The sequence below is a fragment of the Tribolium madens genome, unplaced genomic scaffold (assembly GCF_015345945.1).
Source record: "Tribolium madens isolate multiple individuals breed KSU strain unplaced genomic scaffold, Tmad_KSU_1.1 Scaffold_11;HRSCAF=98;Tcas5.2_LG3b, whole genome shotgun sequence".
Lineage (NCBI taxonomy): Eukaryota > Metazoa > Arthropoda > Insecta > Coleoptera > Tenebrionidae > Tribolium > Tribolium madens.
In genome coordinates this window covers 2,317,807-2,333,665 of record NW_025400975.1, presented here as the reverse complement: position 1 = coordinate 2,333,665, position 15,859 = coordinate 2,317,807, and the positions used below count along the sequence as shown (strand labels likewise).

Genomic DNA, 15,859 nt, shown 5'->3' with positions numbered 1-15,859 from the left:
GTAAATTAAACTTGTTTCAATCACACCTTCTGGTCCTTACAACATCTAGAGGTCTATTCAACACATTAACTGGAACCGATGAAATATTCAGTCAACATGACTATTGACACATTTTTTTTTATTAAGTGTCCTAACTTTCTGGTCTAGAAATAAAATATTTTTGGCTCTTTTTCGTTCGTTTTTCAATGAAGAAAACAAGGCAATTTAGTTGTCAATTATTTTTAGCGGTCGCCATTCCGACCGGTGAAATTTTTTTGCATGTGCCAAATGGACTGATTTAGAAGTAAACAGCCATCATTTTAGGGTGCTGAATAACTTTTTTGGTTGTTTCATATGTTTTTGTCGTTTTCAAATGACAATTGACCAATTTCTGGTATTTTTGGGGCGCATGAAAATGAATGATTTTAGGTCTTTTTTGGTTTGGTCACGAAGTAACATTATTGAACATAGAAATAAACAAAATGCAGATACACCGGTTTAGCCACCTTTAAAAATGGCGACAAACCTAACTTTTTTGACGTCTTTTTATTGTAATATTCCAAATAAAAAATATAACAGCAGAAATCTCTTGTTTTCGGAGACAATGAAACTTAAAACATAATTTTTATCAGACAAGGTCTCATTTTTTTGTTCTAATACCAAAAGTTATAAAAATACAATTCGAGTTAAAAATCGTTCACGAGGTGTTTTTTTCTGAAATACATTTTCAGGTTGTTTATAATGGCCGTCTGAAACGCAACTTCTCGTCTGCAAAACGGGGACAAAATCGCCGGACAATGAAACAAAGAGTTCTCCTCACAAAGCGCCCCGTTTGGGGCACCGTTTTTCGAGACAAAAAAATCCTATGAGACAAGTCTGCTTCACTGAAGTGATCAAATAAACGTTTTTTTTTTACACAATATTGATCGAAATATGACATGCTTTTTTTATTCTTATGGGTGCTACTAAACCAAAAAATGCCAACTTTCCATTTATAGTACGACGTCTCATTTTCTAAAATACAGGGTTTTTCACACAACTTTAAGAGATCTGCGCCTAATGTAAGCACCCAAATATACAAAAGTCACAAAACACTAGATACAAAAAATACACATTTAATTATTTAACTTTTGGAAACTCATGACAGTAGTTATCAAACTAATCACTGTTTCATTAATAGTCATAAACTGTAGTTTTTCAGAAATAATTGTCATATGTTCTATCAAAAGACGGCATGAATATGATTCTAGTTTATCTATACAGGGTGATTCTTAAATAGACCGACAAAATTTTATCAGAGCTTCTCAAGAATAAGTGGAGACAATTTGTACCCTTTTTACGTTTATATTTTCAAGGGGCAGAAACCCCTTGATCCGTGCCACTTGCGGCGTTTATGAATTGTTGCAATGATCAAGTACATTTTCATCAATCAAATTAATACCATGGTTTCCAGAACACATCAGTGGCGTACGCTTTACCTCGAAAATAAATTTAATAAATTTTATTTGGAGAACGCTTAGACAAAGAATTTTTTAAATATTTTTTTCCAGCATGTTCTCATTTGATACTACCAAGGATAAAATTTTGTCGGTCTCTTTAGGAATCACCCTGTATTAATCACCAACTAACTAAAAATGTTATAATTTTTGAAAGAGTGAACAAGCTAGAGAAGATTATCCAATTTTTCCAAATTTGTATCGGAATATGTATTAATGATTGCATCTTACAGGCGCAGGCCTCGTAAAATTATGTGAAACACCCTGTATAATGCTCGGCGACAAAAATAGTTAAACAACTTGAAAATTGAAACATTGTCAAATATACCTAGGTTTAATAGCAAAAATTTTGACAAAAACCAACTAATTTGGCCCATTTTCCGCAAAGTTATGGACAGTTCATTAAAAAATTACGTAATTTTTGAAAAATTCCTCACATCTTAGAAAAGTTTTAAATAAAGTCGGAAAGTCAAAATTTTTGAAATTTAAACTTTTACTAGTAAACTCTCCGAAAACTTTTTCTATAATAATAATCATTATTATTATTATATATTATTAATATTGAAGAAAGAAATAAAAAGACAAAAAAAAATGTTTATTAAGCAATTCAATATCTGAAAATAGGTGGATAAAAGGTAATCTGCTCTATATTAATAAATAACTTTTTATTTTCTAAGAAAACGAATATTACCTAAATTATATTAGTGGGAGAAATGCTATATGAGGAAGTACAAAGTGAGATCGCTCMGTATCCGACGTGAAAGGTTTYGGTGTTGTGATTTTACCTGAGACAGGATAAGTTCAAAACTAAGATCAAGTAAGATGAATTAAATACTTCCGTTTCTCTACAGGGTGTTGATTGTAAAATAWTTTAAGAGGTATACATATAATAGTATGGACCYAAACAAACAAAATAGTCTTAATAAACATGAGTCCGCAAAGTAACTGTTTCGGAGATCTCGAAGATTATTCGTTTTTTGAAACATTTATTTGCAATCTGTTCAAACAAAAATCTCCAAAACCGTTACTTTGCAGGCAGTCTTTTTTATTTATTTTGGTCTATACTATTACCTCCTTGAATATTTTACAATCTTTTTTTAACATTCTGTATATTATATTCTGTATATTCTTTTTATTTGTTAGTTACATAGTATAAATTTATTTAAACAAAATTAATATCATGTATGAAATAATTTATTAATAGTTTTGTTTCAACATAAATCAGTTTCAGTGGTGCCAAAAATTGCTATCCTCTTTTGCGCTGAAATAATTTTTTTCTCGTTAAAAAATGCTAGTCACGTAGCTTCTCGTCTTTGTGCAATATACTTCCCGGATAATTATTATATAATTCTGTTCAGATTCTGACAACTTTCTCCTGTTCCGAAGATAAAATCCACAGCGATCTCAGTCAGACATACGCGGAAAAGTGTTTGGGTTCGGCATTTAATTACTTTCCTTTTTTACATTGCACAACAGTTTACCMACAAATAAGAGAAATATATAACAAATCCAAATGCAGTCAATGTTGAATCAAAAGAGAAAATTGTTTTGATAAAATAAAATAACTTCCTCATGAGGYTTACGAATTTATGATGTCTCCAAAATTACGATATTTTTGTTCGGGCAGTCGAGAATCACTTTCATTTTACTCTACTGTTATAAAAACCTGTCTGAGACTCGTAATATTTATGAATGACTTTTGGTAATCAATTCGATTACATAAACTTTCATTCATTGATTTGGAATGTGTTATTATGGAAAAAAACGAACACATTAAGTCATTCAAAGGTTAATGGATTGCAAATGCATTTCCGCGATTTTATAATTTTGTAAAAATGCAACCGTGGAATACTAAAATATTTAAAAGACAATTTTATGGCCAGTTTCGACAAGATCTCTGAGTTTCTAGTTCATAATCAAGCTAAACGGCCCGTTATTGACTTAAATAAAAACCTAAAACGACAATTTTCTGCTTTTTTTCGACGAAATTTCAAGTTTTTGGCATAAAAATAAGATAAGTTTAAACTTCAGGGTTTAAACAACTATTTTTTAATCAGTTTCGGTATAATTACCGCTTAAATTGAGTTGCTAGTTTTTAAATAAGCTGAATCGTTCGAAATTGGCTCAGATTAGTGTAATGGCTGAAAAACGCTCGGAATTAGGAAAAGACTATTTCATTCTTAAAACTAAACAATTGCCTCTACATAATTTTGTAGAAGTTCTGTTGTATGTGTATAGTAATTTTTCTTAAATTTGTTTTGCTTTTTTCATAATGGATATTGCTGCTATTTACAAAAAAAATTGCAAAAAAGTTCTATTTCTTTGAATTTTATTTCTTTTTAGTCAATTAACTGTCATAATAATGATAATAATAATAAAATGTGGTGAACATTATTGTCTTTTAAGAAAAACATTACACGTTGTAATAGAACGTAATTTTTTTATTTCATTTTTCAAAATTTCTAATAATTAAAATTTTAATCATTTATTGTTATTTTTTTTCGAATGACTTATTTGATGGAGATGTGTTTATCTTTGATGATTTTAATGAAAAAGTACAATCTGCTGTTTGAAAAAGTATACAGGTGCGCCAGAACTCGTGTCCCAGAGAAAAAATACCATGTAAATTCTATCTATAAAAATTTCGAAGTTATGAGAGTTTAAATTTTGGACTTTGACTCTATTTATTTCTATTGGAAAAATAATTTTCCAAGTTTTTTTGCTACAGGCTTTTAGAAGAGGATACAAGAAAGCTGTATTCTAAATTGTAACTCTGTTTAATGTTATTTGTGGCTTTTGTTGGCAAAATATTTGTACTTTTACTAAATAATCATAAAAAACATATACAAGATCAACAGTATCATTAAATAGACAAAAAAATTGACATATAGTTTTTAAACATTTTTTTCATGTTCCTGGTATCTTATCTTACTTGAAATTAGTTTCTGGGGCGCGAGTTCTGGCGCACCCTGTATGTGACTGACGGTTATTTATTTTTTATAAAAAATCTAAAGAATTTAACTAATCTAAATTTTTGTTGTATTTTGTTATCATAATTTTGTTACTATGGTAATTTTCCACAATTTTCGAATTTAAAGTTTACATGTATTGCAGAATAACTTTCTAATTATCTTAGTTTTTTTCTACAAAAATGGAATTATCAACGTATTACTTAATAAGTCTATTATAAAGTACTATAGAAAGTGTTGAACCTTAATTACAAAGAASAGAAACAAGAGTAACAAATTGAAATTTTCAGAATATGTTGGTTGCGATTGGGTTCTTTGTGATAATCCTAGGATTATTGGCCTATTTAGACACCAAAAAACCAAAGAATTATCCTCCGGGACCGTCATGGCTACCAATCATAGGCAGTGCCCACACTATAAAAGAATGGCGAAAAAAGGCCGGTTATTTATACAAAGCAACCGCCGAAATGGCCGAAAAATATGGACCTGTGATTGGCTTAAGAGTGGGAAAAGATTTGGTAGTAGTGGTTTATGGTAAAAACCAAATCCGCGAATTTCTGACTTCGGACGATTTAGCAGGGAGGCCCACTGGTCCATTTTTCGACATGAGGACTTGGGGCGAACGACGAGGTAAATTATTTTTACTCCAAATCGTTTAAAAAATAATACTGTTTGTAGGAGTTTTATTGACTGACAGTGATTTTTGGCAAGAGCAACGCAGATTTATTCTGCGCCAGTTGAGAGAGTTTGGTTTTGGGCGCAAAAACATGTCGTCAATGATCGAGGAAGAGACAGGAATTATGGTTGAAAGTTACCAAAAAATGCTCGCTGGGAAGAAATCAGTGATATTAAACATGGAATCAGCGTTCAATATCCACATTTTGAACACTCTGTGGATGATGATGGCCGGGATTCGGTACAGTCCTGAAGATAAAAACCTGAAAAGTCTTCAGGACATTCTGGGGAGATTGTTTTCAACAGTCGATATGGTGGGGGCTCCTTTCAGCCAATTCCCGATTTTGAAATTCATCGCTCCTGAAATTTCGGGATACAAACTGTACGTGGAGACACATCTCCAACTATGGGAGTTTTTGTACGATGAACTGAAACGACACAAGGAAACTTGGGATGAAAACAATTTGCGCGACTTCATGGACGTGTACCTGAAAATGCTCAACTCACCCGAGTGCAAAGAGAGCTTCTGCGAGAAGCAACTTTTGGCAATTTGCTTAGATATGTTTATGGCCGGATCGGAAACGACAAGTAAAAGTCTCGGTTTCTGCTTTTTGAACCTGATAATGTATCCAGATGTCCAGAAGAAAGCGCAGCAAGAAATCGACGCCGTCATAGGACGTAACAGACTTCCAAGTTTGGAAGACCGACCGCAGTAAGTTCAACTTTTCGTTTTTCGCTTAATTTTGATCAATTTTGTTGTGGAACGTCTTGAAGCAATCAAAAATTATTGAGTCGGTTACATTTTATTTTGAAATAACTAACACAAATATACATAAAGAAACAAAAACCTAAAATTTTTTGACACAAGTTTAAGTACAATAATAGAAATTGGCGAACGTACGAAATTTTGACACGTCTATTTAATTTTTTTTACTCTAAAACTAAGGCCGGTACAAAAATGTCATAAAATACAAAAATTAACATCATTAAATGATGTATCTTTCTAATAACAGGTAAGAATTTTACAATAATAATAAAACACAAGGAACAGAACCAAAACATGTGGTTTTGACAGCGAATTGCCTATATTACTAAATTTCATAAAATTCGATTCCTTAATTAAAAAGTTATTAATAAAAACGAAAATAAATTTTAAACTTTGGCACACCCTAAATTTTGAACAGTGTAATTTGGTAAGTTGGGTTAAATCGCGTTATTTTGACATGGGGAGTGTTATGTTACTTTTTGTTCTCATCTTTTCGTTACATATCTTGTAGGAAAATGAAAAATAAACAGTCCTACTCGTGAAATACAAGATGAATAAAAAGTATGGAACCGAGCGGTTTTTATAGTTATAAGTTACAAGAGAGGAAAAGACACTTTCCTCTAAGGTAATACATATAATTTTTCCTACGAACCAGCAACCACATGAAATAACAAAGTTTTTTGTTATCTCGATTTCGTCATTAAATCTAGCAGCATGTTTTTCCGTTTCTAAGGGGGAGATAAAATTATTACCTCCCTGAGAGGTTGCATATATTTTTAATGTAATTTTGATAGATGAGAGAGGAAAATTTTTACCTCCTTGGAAGGTGACAAATGACAGCCACAACATCGTGAAAATCTTTTTGTTTCCTCTGTATATATTTATAATTTATAGAACTAGCTGTGCTATTTAGGTAAGTATATAAATTTTCTGTAGCAGAGATTGTTTTCTTATGTGTAAACATCACTCAAATATTTTGCATCTTTTTTCACATACAAGAAATTGAAGATAAGTGATATTGGGTACCAATTCACTTAATTGAGTAGTTAAAACAATTCCAGATCAGTTTAAAACGTAAACGCGACACGATGTCATCTTTTATCGGTAATGCTGAAACTAAAATTAATAGTGGTACAGTTGCGGAATTAAAATTTCGGGCAGTATTATCATTTTCACAATGTAAACTCTAAAACAACCTTTACATTAATAACCTCATTTTTTACTCTTGTCATGTTTATGTCATTTTAACTTAAAAAATAGTCCCTGACAGAAAAGTTTAATTGTCAGTCATGAATGTCATGATGACAGTAAAAGGTAGTTTACATTGAACTTTTTGAAGTGACAGAGAAATACTGCCCGAAATTTTGATTCCGTAACTGTACCTATTAGTGTATGCAGAAATATTTAGACACAGAACAAAATGCTTCAATAATTCCATGTATGCCAAATGGATTAGGTACATAGATTTCAAGTACCGGGGCAGAATTTCATCACTGTGGATGATAGAACCATAGAAATTACATTGGACCTTGGAGTAACGATTACTAGATCAAGTCCGTCAGATTTATCTAGAATAAGTACAGCTGAGAACGTCCATAGGGAAATATATACTGCGTTTCAAAATTTGTGACAATTGTCGCTTTTAATAGATTTTGTGCTTTTTTTCTCCTATTGTCCGTTATGTTCCACGTTTATTCCTTTTAGAAGACCTGTCTTTTTGAAGATAAATTTTTCTGGATATTTTTTTACTAAGCAAAGTTTTGAGATCAACAATACCAGGACAATCTTTACCTCATCTCACTCAAAGAGAACGAGAAGCCGTTTGCCGTTGTTACAACAAACTTTTCAAATATTCCAATAAAAAGAAATAATTGAAAATTATACACTGCTAGTTAATAAATATTAGGTTTTGCTTTCTTGCTGCTTTCCTTCATTAGGGATATCACATCCATTCAATAAATGTCCAATTGCAAAAAAAAATGAGTGATGTTTACACATAAGAAAAACAACCTCCGCTACAGAAAATTTATACATGTAGGTATGTACATACATACTTACCTAAATATCACAGCTAGTTCGATAAATTATGAATTTATACAGAAGAAACACAAATATTACCTAATTACATTAATTTTAATTATAGAAAAGAAATTCCAATAATCAAAAACACTTTTTTAATGTCAACTATTGTGGTCAACCCTGTCACCACCTTTTCACCGCTATCAGTGTCAGTGTCAGCACAAATGACGTCATTTGAGTGCTTTAATAAGTCGTTGGCGTTAACTTAATTTTAGTGATGGACTTCCTTCACAATTCATATTCAAATGTGAAAATAAGAATTATTTTTATTTTTTATAGCCGCCTAAAATTATTCCACATAAATTAATTATAATTAATTAATTAATTTATATTAATTTTATATTAAAATAGAAAAAATAATATAAAGCACTTGTTGCAGAAAGTTCTTCAAGCAATCATTTGCTCCTCAACTCGCCGCTACGCCGCTCGGTTCGTAATTTCAAATTTGTGCTTGAATACCTTCTGCAACTTGTATTTTAATATACTAGGTATTCCAACAGAAATAAATAGAGTCAAAGTGCAAAATTTAAACTCTCATAATTTCGAAGTTTTTATAATTTTTTTATATATTTTTTTAAACATTTTTGTCTGTTCCTAGTGTCGTACCATTTTTCTCTGGGGCGCGAGTTCTGGCGCATCCTGTATGTGTAATCAATTTGAATATGGGAATGACAGAAATATTAAAATATTCGTCTTTTCAGAAAACTTTGTAAAAAACTGAGGATCTTATTTTATTGTTTTTCGATTTAATTGTTGTTAATAACATTTTTTAATAAACATCCGGCCACGTTCATAATGGTTGTATTTCTTTAAAAATCGTTATTTTTTTGTAAAATGAAAATTTGTTGACTACTTTTTCTTCATTTCTTTAATAATAATTAATAAGAAACAAAAATAAAACATCGGTCACTTATTTTTATGTGTTTTCTAATATCTCAATTTTGTACAATTTTTAGGATGCCCTATATGGAGTGTGTAGTTTTAGAAGCTCTGCGAATGTTCTCCGGCCGAGCTTTCACCGTCCCTCATCGTGCTTTCAAAGATACGCATTTAAATGGCTACATCATCCCTAAAGTAAATGCCGACTTTCACACGTCCTTGTTTCGTTAACACTTGTTATTTTAGGACACGATGGTGATTGCAAATATGCATGGGACTTTAATGGGGCCGGAGAGCGGCGTCGAAGACCCCGAAACATTCAAACCGGAGAGATATTTAAAAGATGGGAAAATCACTTTAGCTGACACTTACCTCCCCTTTGGTTTCGGAAAACACAGATGTTTGGGCGAAACACTTGCCCGAGCTAACGTTTTCTTATTCACTGCTTCTCTTTTGCAACATTTCAACTTTTCCATCGTTCCGGGAAGTCCACCCACCACCGAATGCATCGACGGAGTCACGCCTGGACCTTTGCCGTTTAAAGCACTTGTGACACCACGAGATTGATTAGATTTAGAGTTTTAGTTTAATGTTGTTTTGCTGTGCCAAATGAAAAATGTTAACAGGAAATAAACAAAAAAATTGTATAATAGTTTAATTAAAAAAGATTGACAAAAATATAACACGCGTCAGAACATAATGTAAAAAAGTAAGTATTTCGAGATTTTTTCTATTAACTTCTGTCTAATACAATTGTGGGCTTAATAATAAAAAACATTGGCAGGCATACACACGTGCTAAAATTTGGCTCATTTAATTCCAGTCTAATTTTCGACATTTTTACTACAAGAAAATTAAACTGAAACATGTTTGGATGGTTAGTACAATTCCTTTTTTGCTCATTCAGTCACAACTAAGCACAAGTGAAAATATTGTCGCATGATAATAAAATTGTTAGATGCAATAAAAATTAGGTTAATTTTGGCTGACAATTGTATTATCATAATTTTGATATTGTTGAAATTGAAATGGTCCCTGTTTGAATAAACCTAAGAAATAAAAGTAATAACATAGCGTATGCTTAGGATTTATATTTAAATATTTGATTTACAATCAGTCTCAATTTCACATTTAACATTTTTAACAATGATGTTTTTTGTTTATTAGTGGATTTTATTTGTCATAAACAACAATTAATGTTAAAATGTGTTAAAATCAAACCCAAGATAATATTTAAAAAAATCACACTGTAACAAAATAACTAAAATATTATTTACACATAACAATAGGTACGTTAATTATAATCGGTTCATAAAATAAATAACAAACTAAAACACACAACAAGGAACTAATATACAAAGAGACTGGCTCTGACTTAATGCTACAACTTATTAGCAACCAATAGGAGTCAAAAATTTGGTCAAATTAATATCACGCACTTGAATACAATTATTAACATTTAGATATTTTTAATCAGACATCAACATTGTTTACACGTATGTGGAGAACGTTTATTTGAGGGAATTAACTGAGATTTTAGTTGAAACACGTACGCTGGTAAAAAATTATTGACAGAAAGGGAATTAGTTTTCCTCTTTGTGTTATCTGCAGAAAGCAAGTGTTTCAACACAGACAAATACTGAGCATTAAAAACCATGAAAAAATATCTATTTACAAAAATCCAAACTTGGACTAGTTAAACCTCGATGGCAAAAATCAGATCTAAAACGAGTACATAAGTTGGCTTCGTTGCGGCCTGGAAGGTCGTCTTTGTATCCAGCAGATTCAAACTTAGGCCAATAACTAAAATGAGTGATTGATTGTCGACGAATCAGAATTAATTAGGCCACAGGAAACAGGAAACAATCGAGATGTGGTCAGAGGCGAGGCTTCAAAGCTGGGGGTAGTAAGCCTATAATCTGCTGAATAGGGCTTTAGTTAAGTCACGGTGGGAACAATGCGAAACAATCAAGAGTAGGTAATTGCTGTGATAGTGTTGCCATGGTTGCGATAAGCAAATATTGCACGCGTGGTTTGAGAATGTTTGGGGGTTGTCGACTCGGATATCACAGAGGGTGCGACGGTGAGCGGTCGAGCATGTAGCGATGACGAATGTGGGGGTAAAAAAGAGCTGCCCGGCCGCCCATTTCTGGTCACCTGGTAGCCAACTCGTCCTGGATGTGGATCTGAAATTAAAAGGAAAAAGGAAGGATTTAATATTCAAAATATTAAAGTTGTCCTGTGTGCGATTAAAATTAAAATGGGATTTTTTGTAGAATTTTCAAAACACATACATTCATTTTTGCATCGTTTAATTTTTTAAATGTTTTTCTTATACAGGGTGCTATAGACCTGATCTGACCTGTTTAATAAACCACTTGCTATACGATCCCCAGTTAGGGTCAAAGTGTGAGACTCTAACAATCAAAATTCGAGAAGGAAATTAAAAAATGTTAAATCTAAACCTTACAAATTGGTAACGAAGATAGTCTATACAAAATAAACACTACACCGCTATTAGAAATAACGGAGAAATATGTAATACCTACAACTACCAGTTTTCAACAAATATAAATGTTTTTGGTTGAGTAATTCCTTTAATCCACCTACCTATATTATGCAACGTGTTGCAACTACGGAGAACTACAGAGTGGTTATAAATGATTTTCATCAAGCCAGCTTTGAAAATTTGTGCCGCTCTAGTTCTGTCATTAGTGTCACTTATTAATTAATAATAAATTGTTAATTAAATTTTTATTGTTTCAACTAATTTCCAATAATAATTGATAATAATGTATACTTTGGAAGAAAACAATTTTATACTCGTAATTGAGGTCTATTTTTAATTTTGAGTTAAAACAAGTAGGTACCCCTATTTACGTAAAGCGGCATTTTTTATTTCACATGGAAAATTCACAGTTGGCTAAATGAAAATCATTTATAACCACTTTGTACATACTAGAAGACGAAACGAGATACAAAACTGCTCGATTTTTTGGACCCAAAAAAAGTAGTACGGCGGAGTAAAAATGAGGGCGCTTAGAGCGTTTTACCGTCTCAGTTACAAATTAATTTAAATTCAACCAGTGTACTAATTGCTTGGAAAAAAATGCAAAAATGTTGAGCTTTACATTCTTAATAAGCTGTGAAAAACGAACGACTAAATTTTTCATGAAAAATATGAGGAAAAAAATATTTAAAATTTAAAATCCGTGCTCCGTTTCATGTTTTTCAAGATGCAGCGAATACAGTTAAAGATACAAGAAAAATGTAAGAAAGAAAGTTGTAGAGAATATAATTTTCTACTAAAAAGTTTCCGAGACCATACCTCTATCTTTAAAAGTTTAGGCCTCAAAGACGTTCAAAGCCGCTCAAGCGACGGATTCGTTTCATTTTTACTGGTGATTCAGTGCCAGAGGAGCACTTGAAAGCAATTTAAACCCAAACCGTTGAAGATATAAATATGGCCTTGCGGACTTTTTTGTAGCAAATTTTATTCTCTACAATTTTGTTTCTTGCACTTTTTTTGGATCTTTAACCATATTCGCAGCGTTCTCAAAAATTTGGGCGGGACGTAAACTTATAATTGTTTATAATTTATTTTTAATACTGTTTTCGATATTTTTGAGAACGCTGCGAATACGGTTGAAAAAACTCCGCGAGACCATATCTCTATCTTCAACCGTTTAGATAAATTAATTTTCTGTTTCTTGGCCACCGGTATACAAGGTGTTTCAAGATGTACGCACCCAAATTTACAAAATTCACAAAACACTGGATACAAAAAACACACATTTAATTATTCAATTTTTGTAAACTTGTCAAACTAATCACTGTTTCATTAATAGTCATAAACTGCAGTTTTTCAGAAACAATTATCTATTGTTCTATCAAGAGACGGCATGAACATGATTCTAATTGTTGTAATTTTTTAAAGGGTGAACAAACTAGAAAAGATTATCTAATTTTTCAAAATTTGTAATCGAGTTCGTATAATATGTATTACTGATTGCATTTTACAGGCGCAGGCCTCGTAAAATTATGTGAAACACCCTGTAAATGACACATATTCGTTACTTCAGCGTCTTTGAACGTCTTTAGGACCTAAACCATTGAAGATAGAGATATCTCTGGCGGACTTTTTGTTGAAAATTTTGTTCTCTACAACTTTCTTTTTTATATTTTTCTTGTACCATATTCGCAGCATTTTCAAAAATATGAGACGGGACACAAATTGCTAAATGTTTGAATTTTTTTTAAATATAGGTTTCAATAAAATTTTTACATTACCTTTATCTCTTATTATTGAGAATTTAATGCTCTATGCTAAAAATTTGAGATAGGTATTCTTCAAAATTTGCCTACATGTTATAAAACTTTAAGCTACTAAATTACAAGTGATTTCAGTTCATTCAATTTAATTATTAAAATAAAAAAAGTTGGAAAAGCGATATTTATTTCCACTTGTAGGTAAGACAGTATTTGGAAGATATTATAGGTAACTAAATAGTTTATTTACTTGAATTCAAAGAAGCGGAAAAGTTTGGGTCAACGTCGACCATCCCTACAAAAGATAATACGAACTAAATAAGTAAATGCTCACAAGGGTCTCTGTTATTGTCCCGTGTGAACTCTGTAAATTGTTTTCAAAAGAAAACACAGAAACTGTATTTGCAAAAGTGGATTCCTTTCATATAATAATTTTATTCAAGTCTCTAGTATTCCCCAATAAAAAAAACTGTTTTATATGTACTGTAATAAAAAGACTAATACTTATAATGACTGCAAATTAGCATAACATCAATAATATTTTTATATATTATATAGATTTTAACGATTATCTCCGGTTCTCATGGTTTTTGTAAGAAGAATAAGGTGCATAACAGTACACACAAGTTAATTAAATCAAATACGTCCAAGTCTTAAATGACGTGAAATATAATACTTAATCTTTAATAATAATATAAAACAAACAGATGTGGAACAAGCAATAACCTTCTGCAAGATAGAACAAACTAATACAGATTAAAGTGATCTGTGATGCGAATGTATTCCAGAACTTCCTCAATAACCGGTTACGAGATAGTTTGTCTCTTAGTTACGTCAAATTAATTTTGGATCTTAATTAAAATTAAAGCGGATGATGCTTTTCACTTACTTCACTCAGAATGGCCCAGTTGTCGCTTTCACTATGTACATGAAGGCGCAGCGCTTGTATTTTTCCAATGCTTTCATCTGGAACGCCAGTGGCTATACCTACGCTGTCAAATTTTCCTGCAACAGAAAGAAAAGTTTTGTATTATTCTTTAATTCCACATTCGCAAAATTAATTTTTATTTTGCTTCTGTAATTGCAAGGTGGTTAAAAATACCAAAAATTGAATTAAAACGTAAAAAACTCTAAAAGTTGTAGTTTTTTGTATATCTATTTCATTCTTATTCAAAATGCACTCTCTACTTCCTGTTGATAATACTTAATCCTAATTTCAGAAAAGAAAGTTGCCAATTACCTTACCGAGGTAAAATGTTTACCTTCCCTCATCTGTCAAAATTACAATAAAAATATAGGTATGCAACTTCTCAGGGAGGTAAAATATATACCTCCTCCATAGAAACGGAAAAACATGCTGCTATATTTAAATGGCAAATCTAGGATATCAAGAGAACTTGTTAGTTAATTAGTTCCTAATTTTTTCCTTGGTGGATCGTAGCAAAAATTATATGTATTAATTACACTGGATGTGGTGTAAAGTGTCTTTTCCTCCCTAAGTGGTTAATGTAACTTCCACATGTGGGAGGTAAAGGTACACTTACAATTTTGTAAACAATCAGTAATATGCTGGTATTTTCCCCCTTGTTTTTTCATAGTTCATGTATTTGATTGTGCATAAAAATTTGCTTTGATAATAATATGCATGAGTGCTGAACGCACTGCGGTTTGTAAATATTTTTTCTACCTAGAAAAGTAGCATTAACATAAATGCAAACTGCACAACCAAGCGCTTATTTGTTCGAGTTCAGGCTTTAACACATTCCATTATTTAACTGTTTATGGTAAAATACAGATATTTGCTATACGGTTCGTTGTAAAATAGTACTATTACGTTACATATTGTTGCCTGTAGGTAATTAAAAGTTATACCAGACATAAATTACCTCTTCATGCAGAACGGAAATGTTTTTACTTTGTTCCGGTAAATGAAAAAAATTGTAGATTGCAATGCAAATTGCATGTTTTTACCATTTCTGTTTTGTGCTGAGTGGTTAAAACGGACACGTGTCGATGGAATTATGAAAGAGCAAAGAAACTGAGAGCAGCACACATTGGAGAGAACGTGAGTTGATGAAACTTTTTTGCTGTTTACAAAAACAGCATAAAACAATACCAGCTAAGAAATCTTTATAGGATTTTGCTTCAGACCGTGCGATTCTTATCGGTTTCCTGCGGAAAGCTTTCCCGGATATTATCACAAATGTGGAAAGCTTCAGATGTGTCTCAACTTTTACCACCAATTTTTAATTACTACTAGCAAAGCCCCTTCAGCACACAACACTTTTTTAAGAATTTTGCCCTGTATATTTAAAAATTAACATTTTCAATGATTTTTAAAACGATTTCAAAATTTATATTTACCACCATTTGCACGATAGTACGATAGTTTGTGTTTTGTTTGAATAATTATTCTCCTTACTAATAACAATGATAAGCATATTTTTCTGTAAAAATAGCAAAATGAGGAAAATTGAGCCAATCACTATAATGGTGACCAGCGTGAATAATGTGGCAAAATTGTACGTTGTCATACAACAAAGAAAATTACAATGAAAAATACAAATCGATCGTAATGGAGAATAAAATTTTTTCACAATAAACCACTACTAATGAATGTTGCAATTTATAGTCGACCATTAATTTTCCGGAATAAATTACATTGCCTATACACGATACGTTTTTTTTTGTCTCTATTACGTGAACATTTTAGAAATGATTGTTGTAACACATTTTAAAAATTCATT

General features: G+C 31.6%; 2 protein-coding genes across 2 annotated transcripts in view; one reads left to right on the top strand and one right to left on the bottom strand.

Annotated features, from left to right (window-relative positions):
* Nucleotides 1-2,216: 2,216 nt before the first annotated feature.
* Nucleotides 2,217-9,630, top strand: LOC123007962 (probable cytochrome P450 303a1). Its single transcript, XM_044403509.1, has 5 exons — nucleotides 2,217-2,292; nucleotides 4,735-5,074; nucleotides 5,123-5,831; nucleotides 8,921-9,038; nucleotides 9,090-9,630. Exons 2-5 carry the CDS (start codon nucleotides 4,738-4,740, stop codon nucleotides 9,408-9,410), a joined length of 1,485 nt encoding a protein of 494 aa, XP_044259444.1. The 5' UTR covers nucleotides 2,217-2,292; nucleotides 4,735-4,737; the 3' UTR covers nucleotides 9,411-9,630.
* LOC123007955 (alpha-1,3-mannosyl-glycoprotein 4-beta-N-acetylglucosaminyltransferase B) overlaps nucleotides 9,485-15,859 on the bottom strand; it is a 77,088-nt gene continuing 70,713 nt past the window's right edge. Inside the window, exons 10-11 of the mRNA XM_044403498.1 lie at nucleotides 14,002-14,117; nucleotides 9,485-11,029 (exon numbers count right to left, since the gene is read on the bottom strand). Coding sequence (XP_044259433.1) covers nucleotides 10,997-11,029; nucleotides 14,002-14,117 — 149 coding nt within the window. The 3' untranslated portion in view covers nucleotides 9,485-10,996. The remainder of the gene's footprint in view (nucleotides 11,030-14,001; nucleotides 14,118-15,859) is intronic.

What these genes read in the sequence shown, in the direction of transcription:
- LOC123007962 (XM_044403509.1), top strand. Translation starts at nt 4,738, where the DNA reads ATGTTGGTTGCGATTGGGTTCTTTGTGATAATCCTAGGATTATTGGCC. An exon ending in GACTTGGGGCGAACGACGAG is followed by an intron (nt 5,075 to 5,122) that starts GTAAATTATTTT and finishes TACTGTTTGTAG; the next exon opens with GAGTTTTATTGACTGACAGT. An exon ending in AGTTTGGAAGACCGACCGCA is followed by an intron (nt 5,832 to 8,920) that starts GTAAGTTCAACT and finishes TACAATTTTTAG; the next exon opens with GATGCCCTATATGGAGTGTG.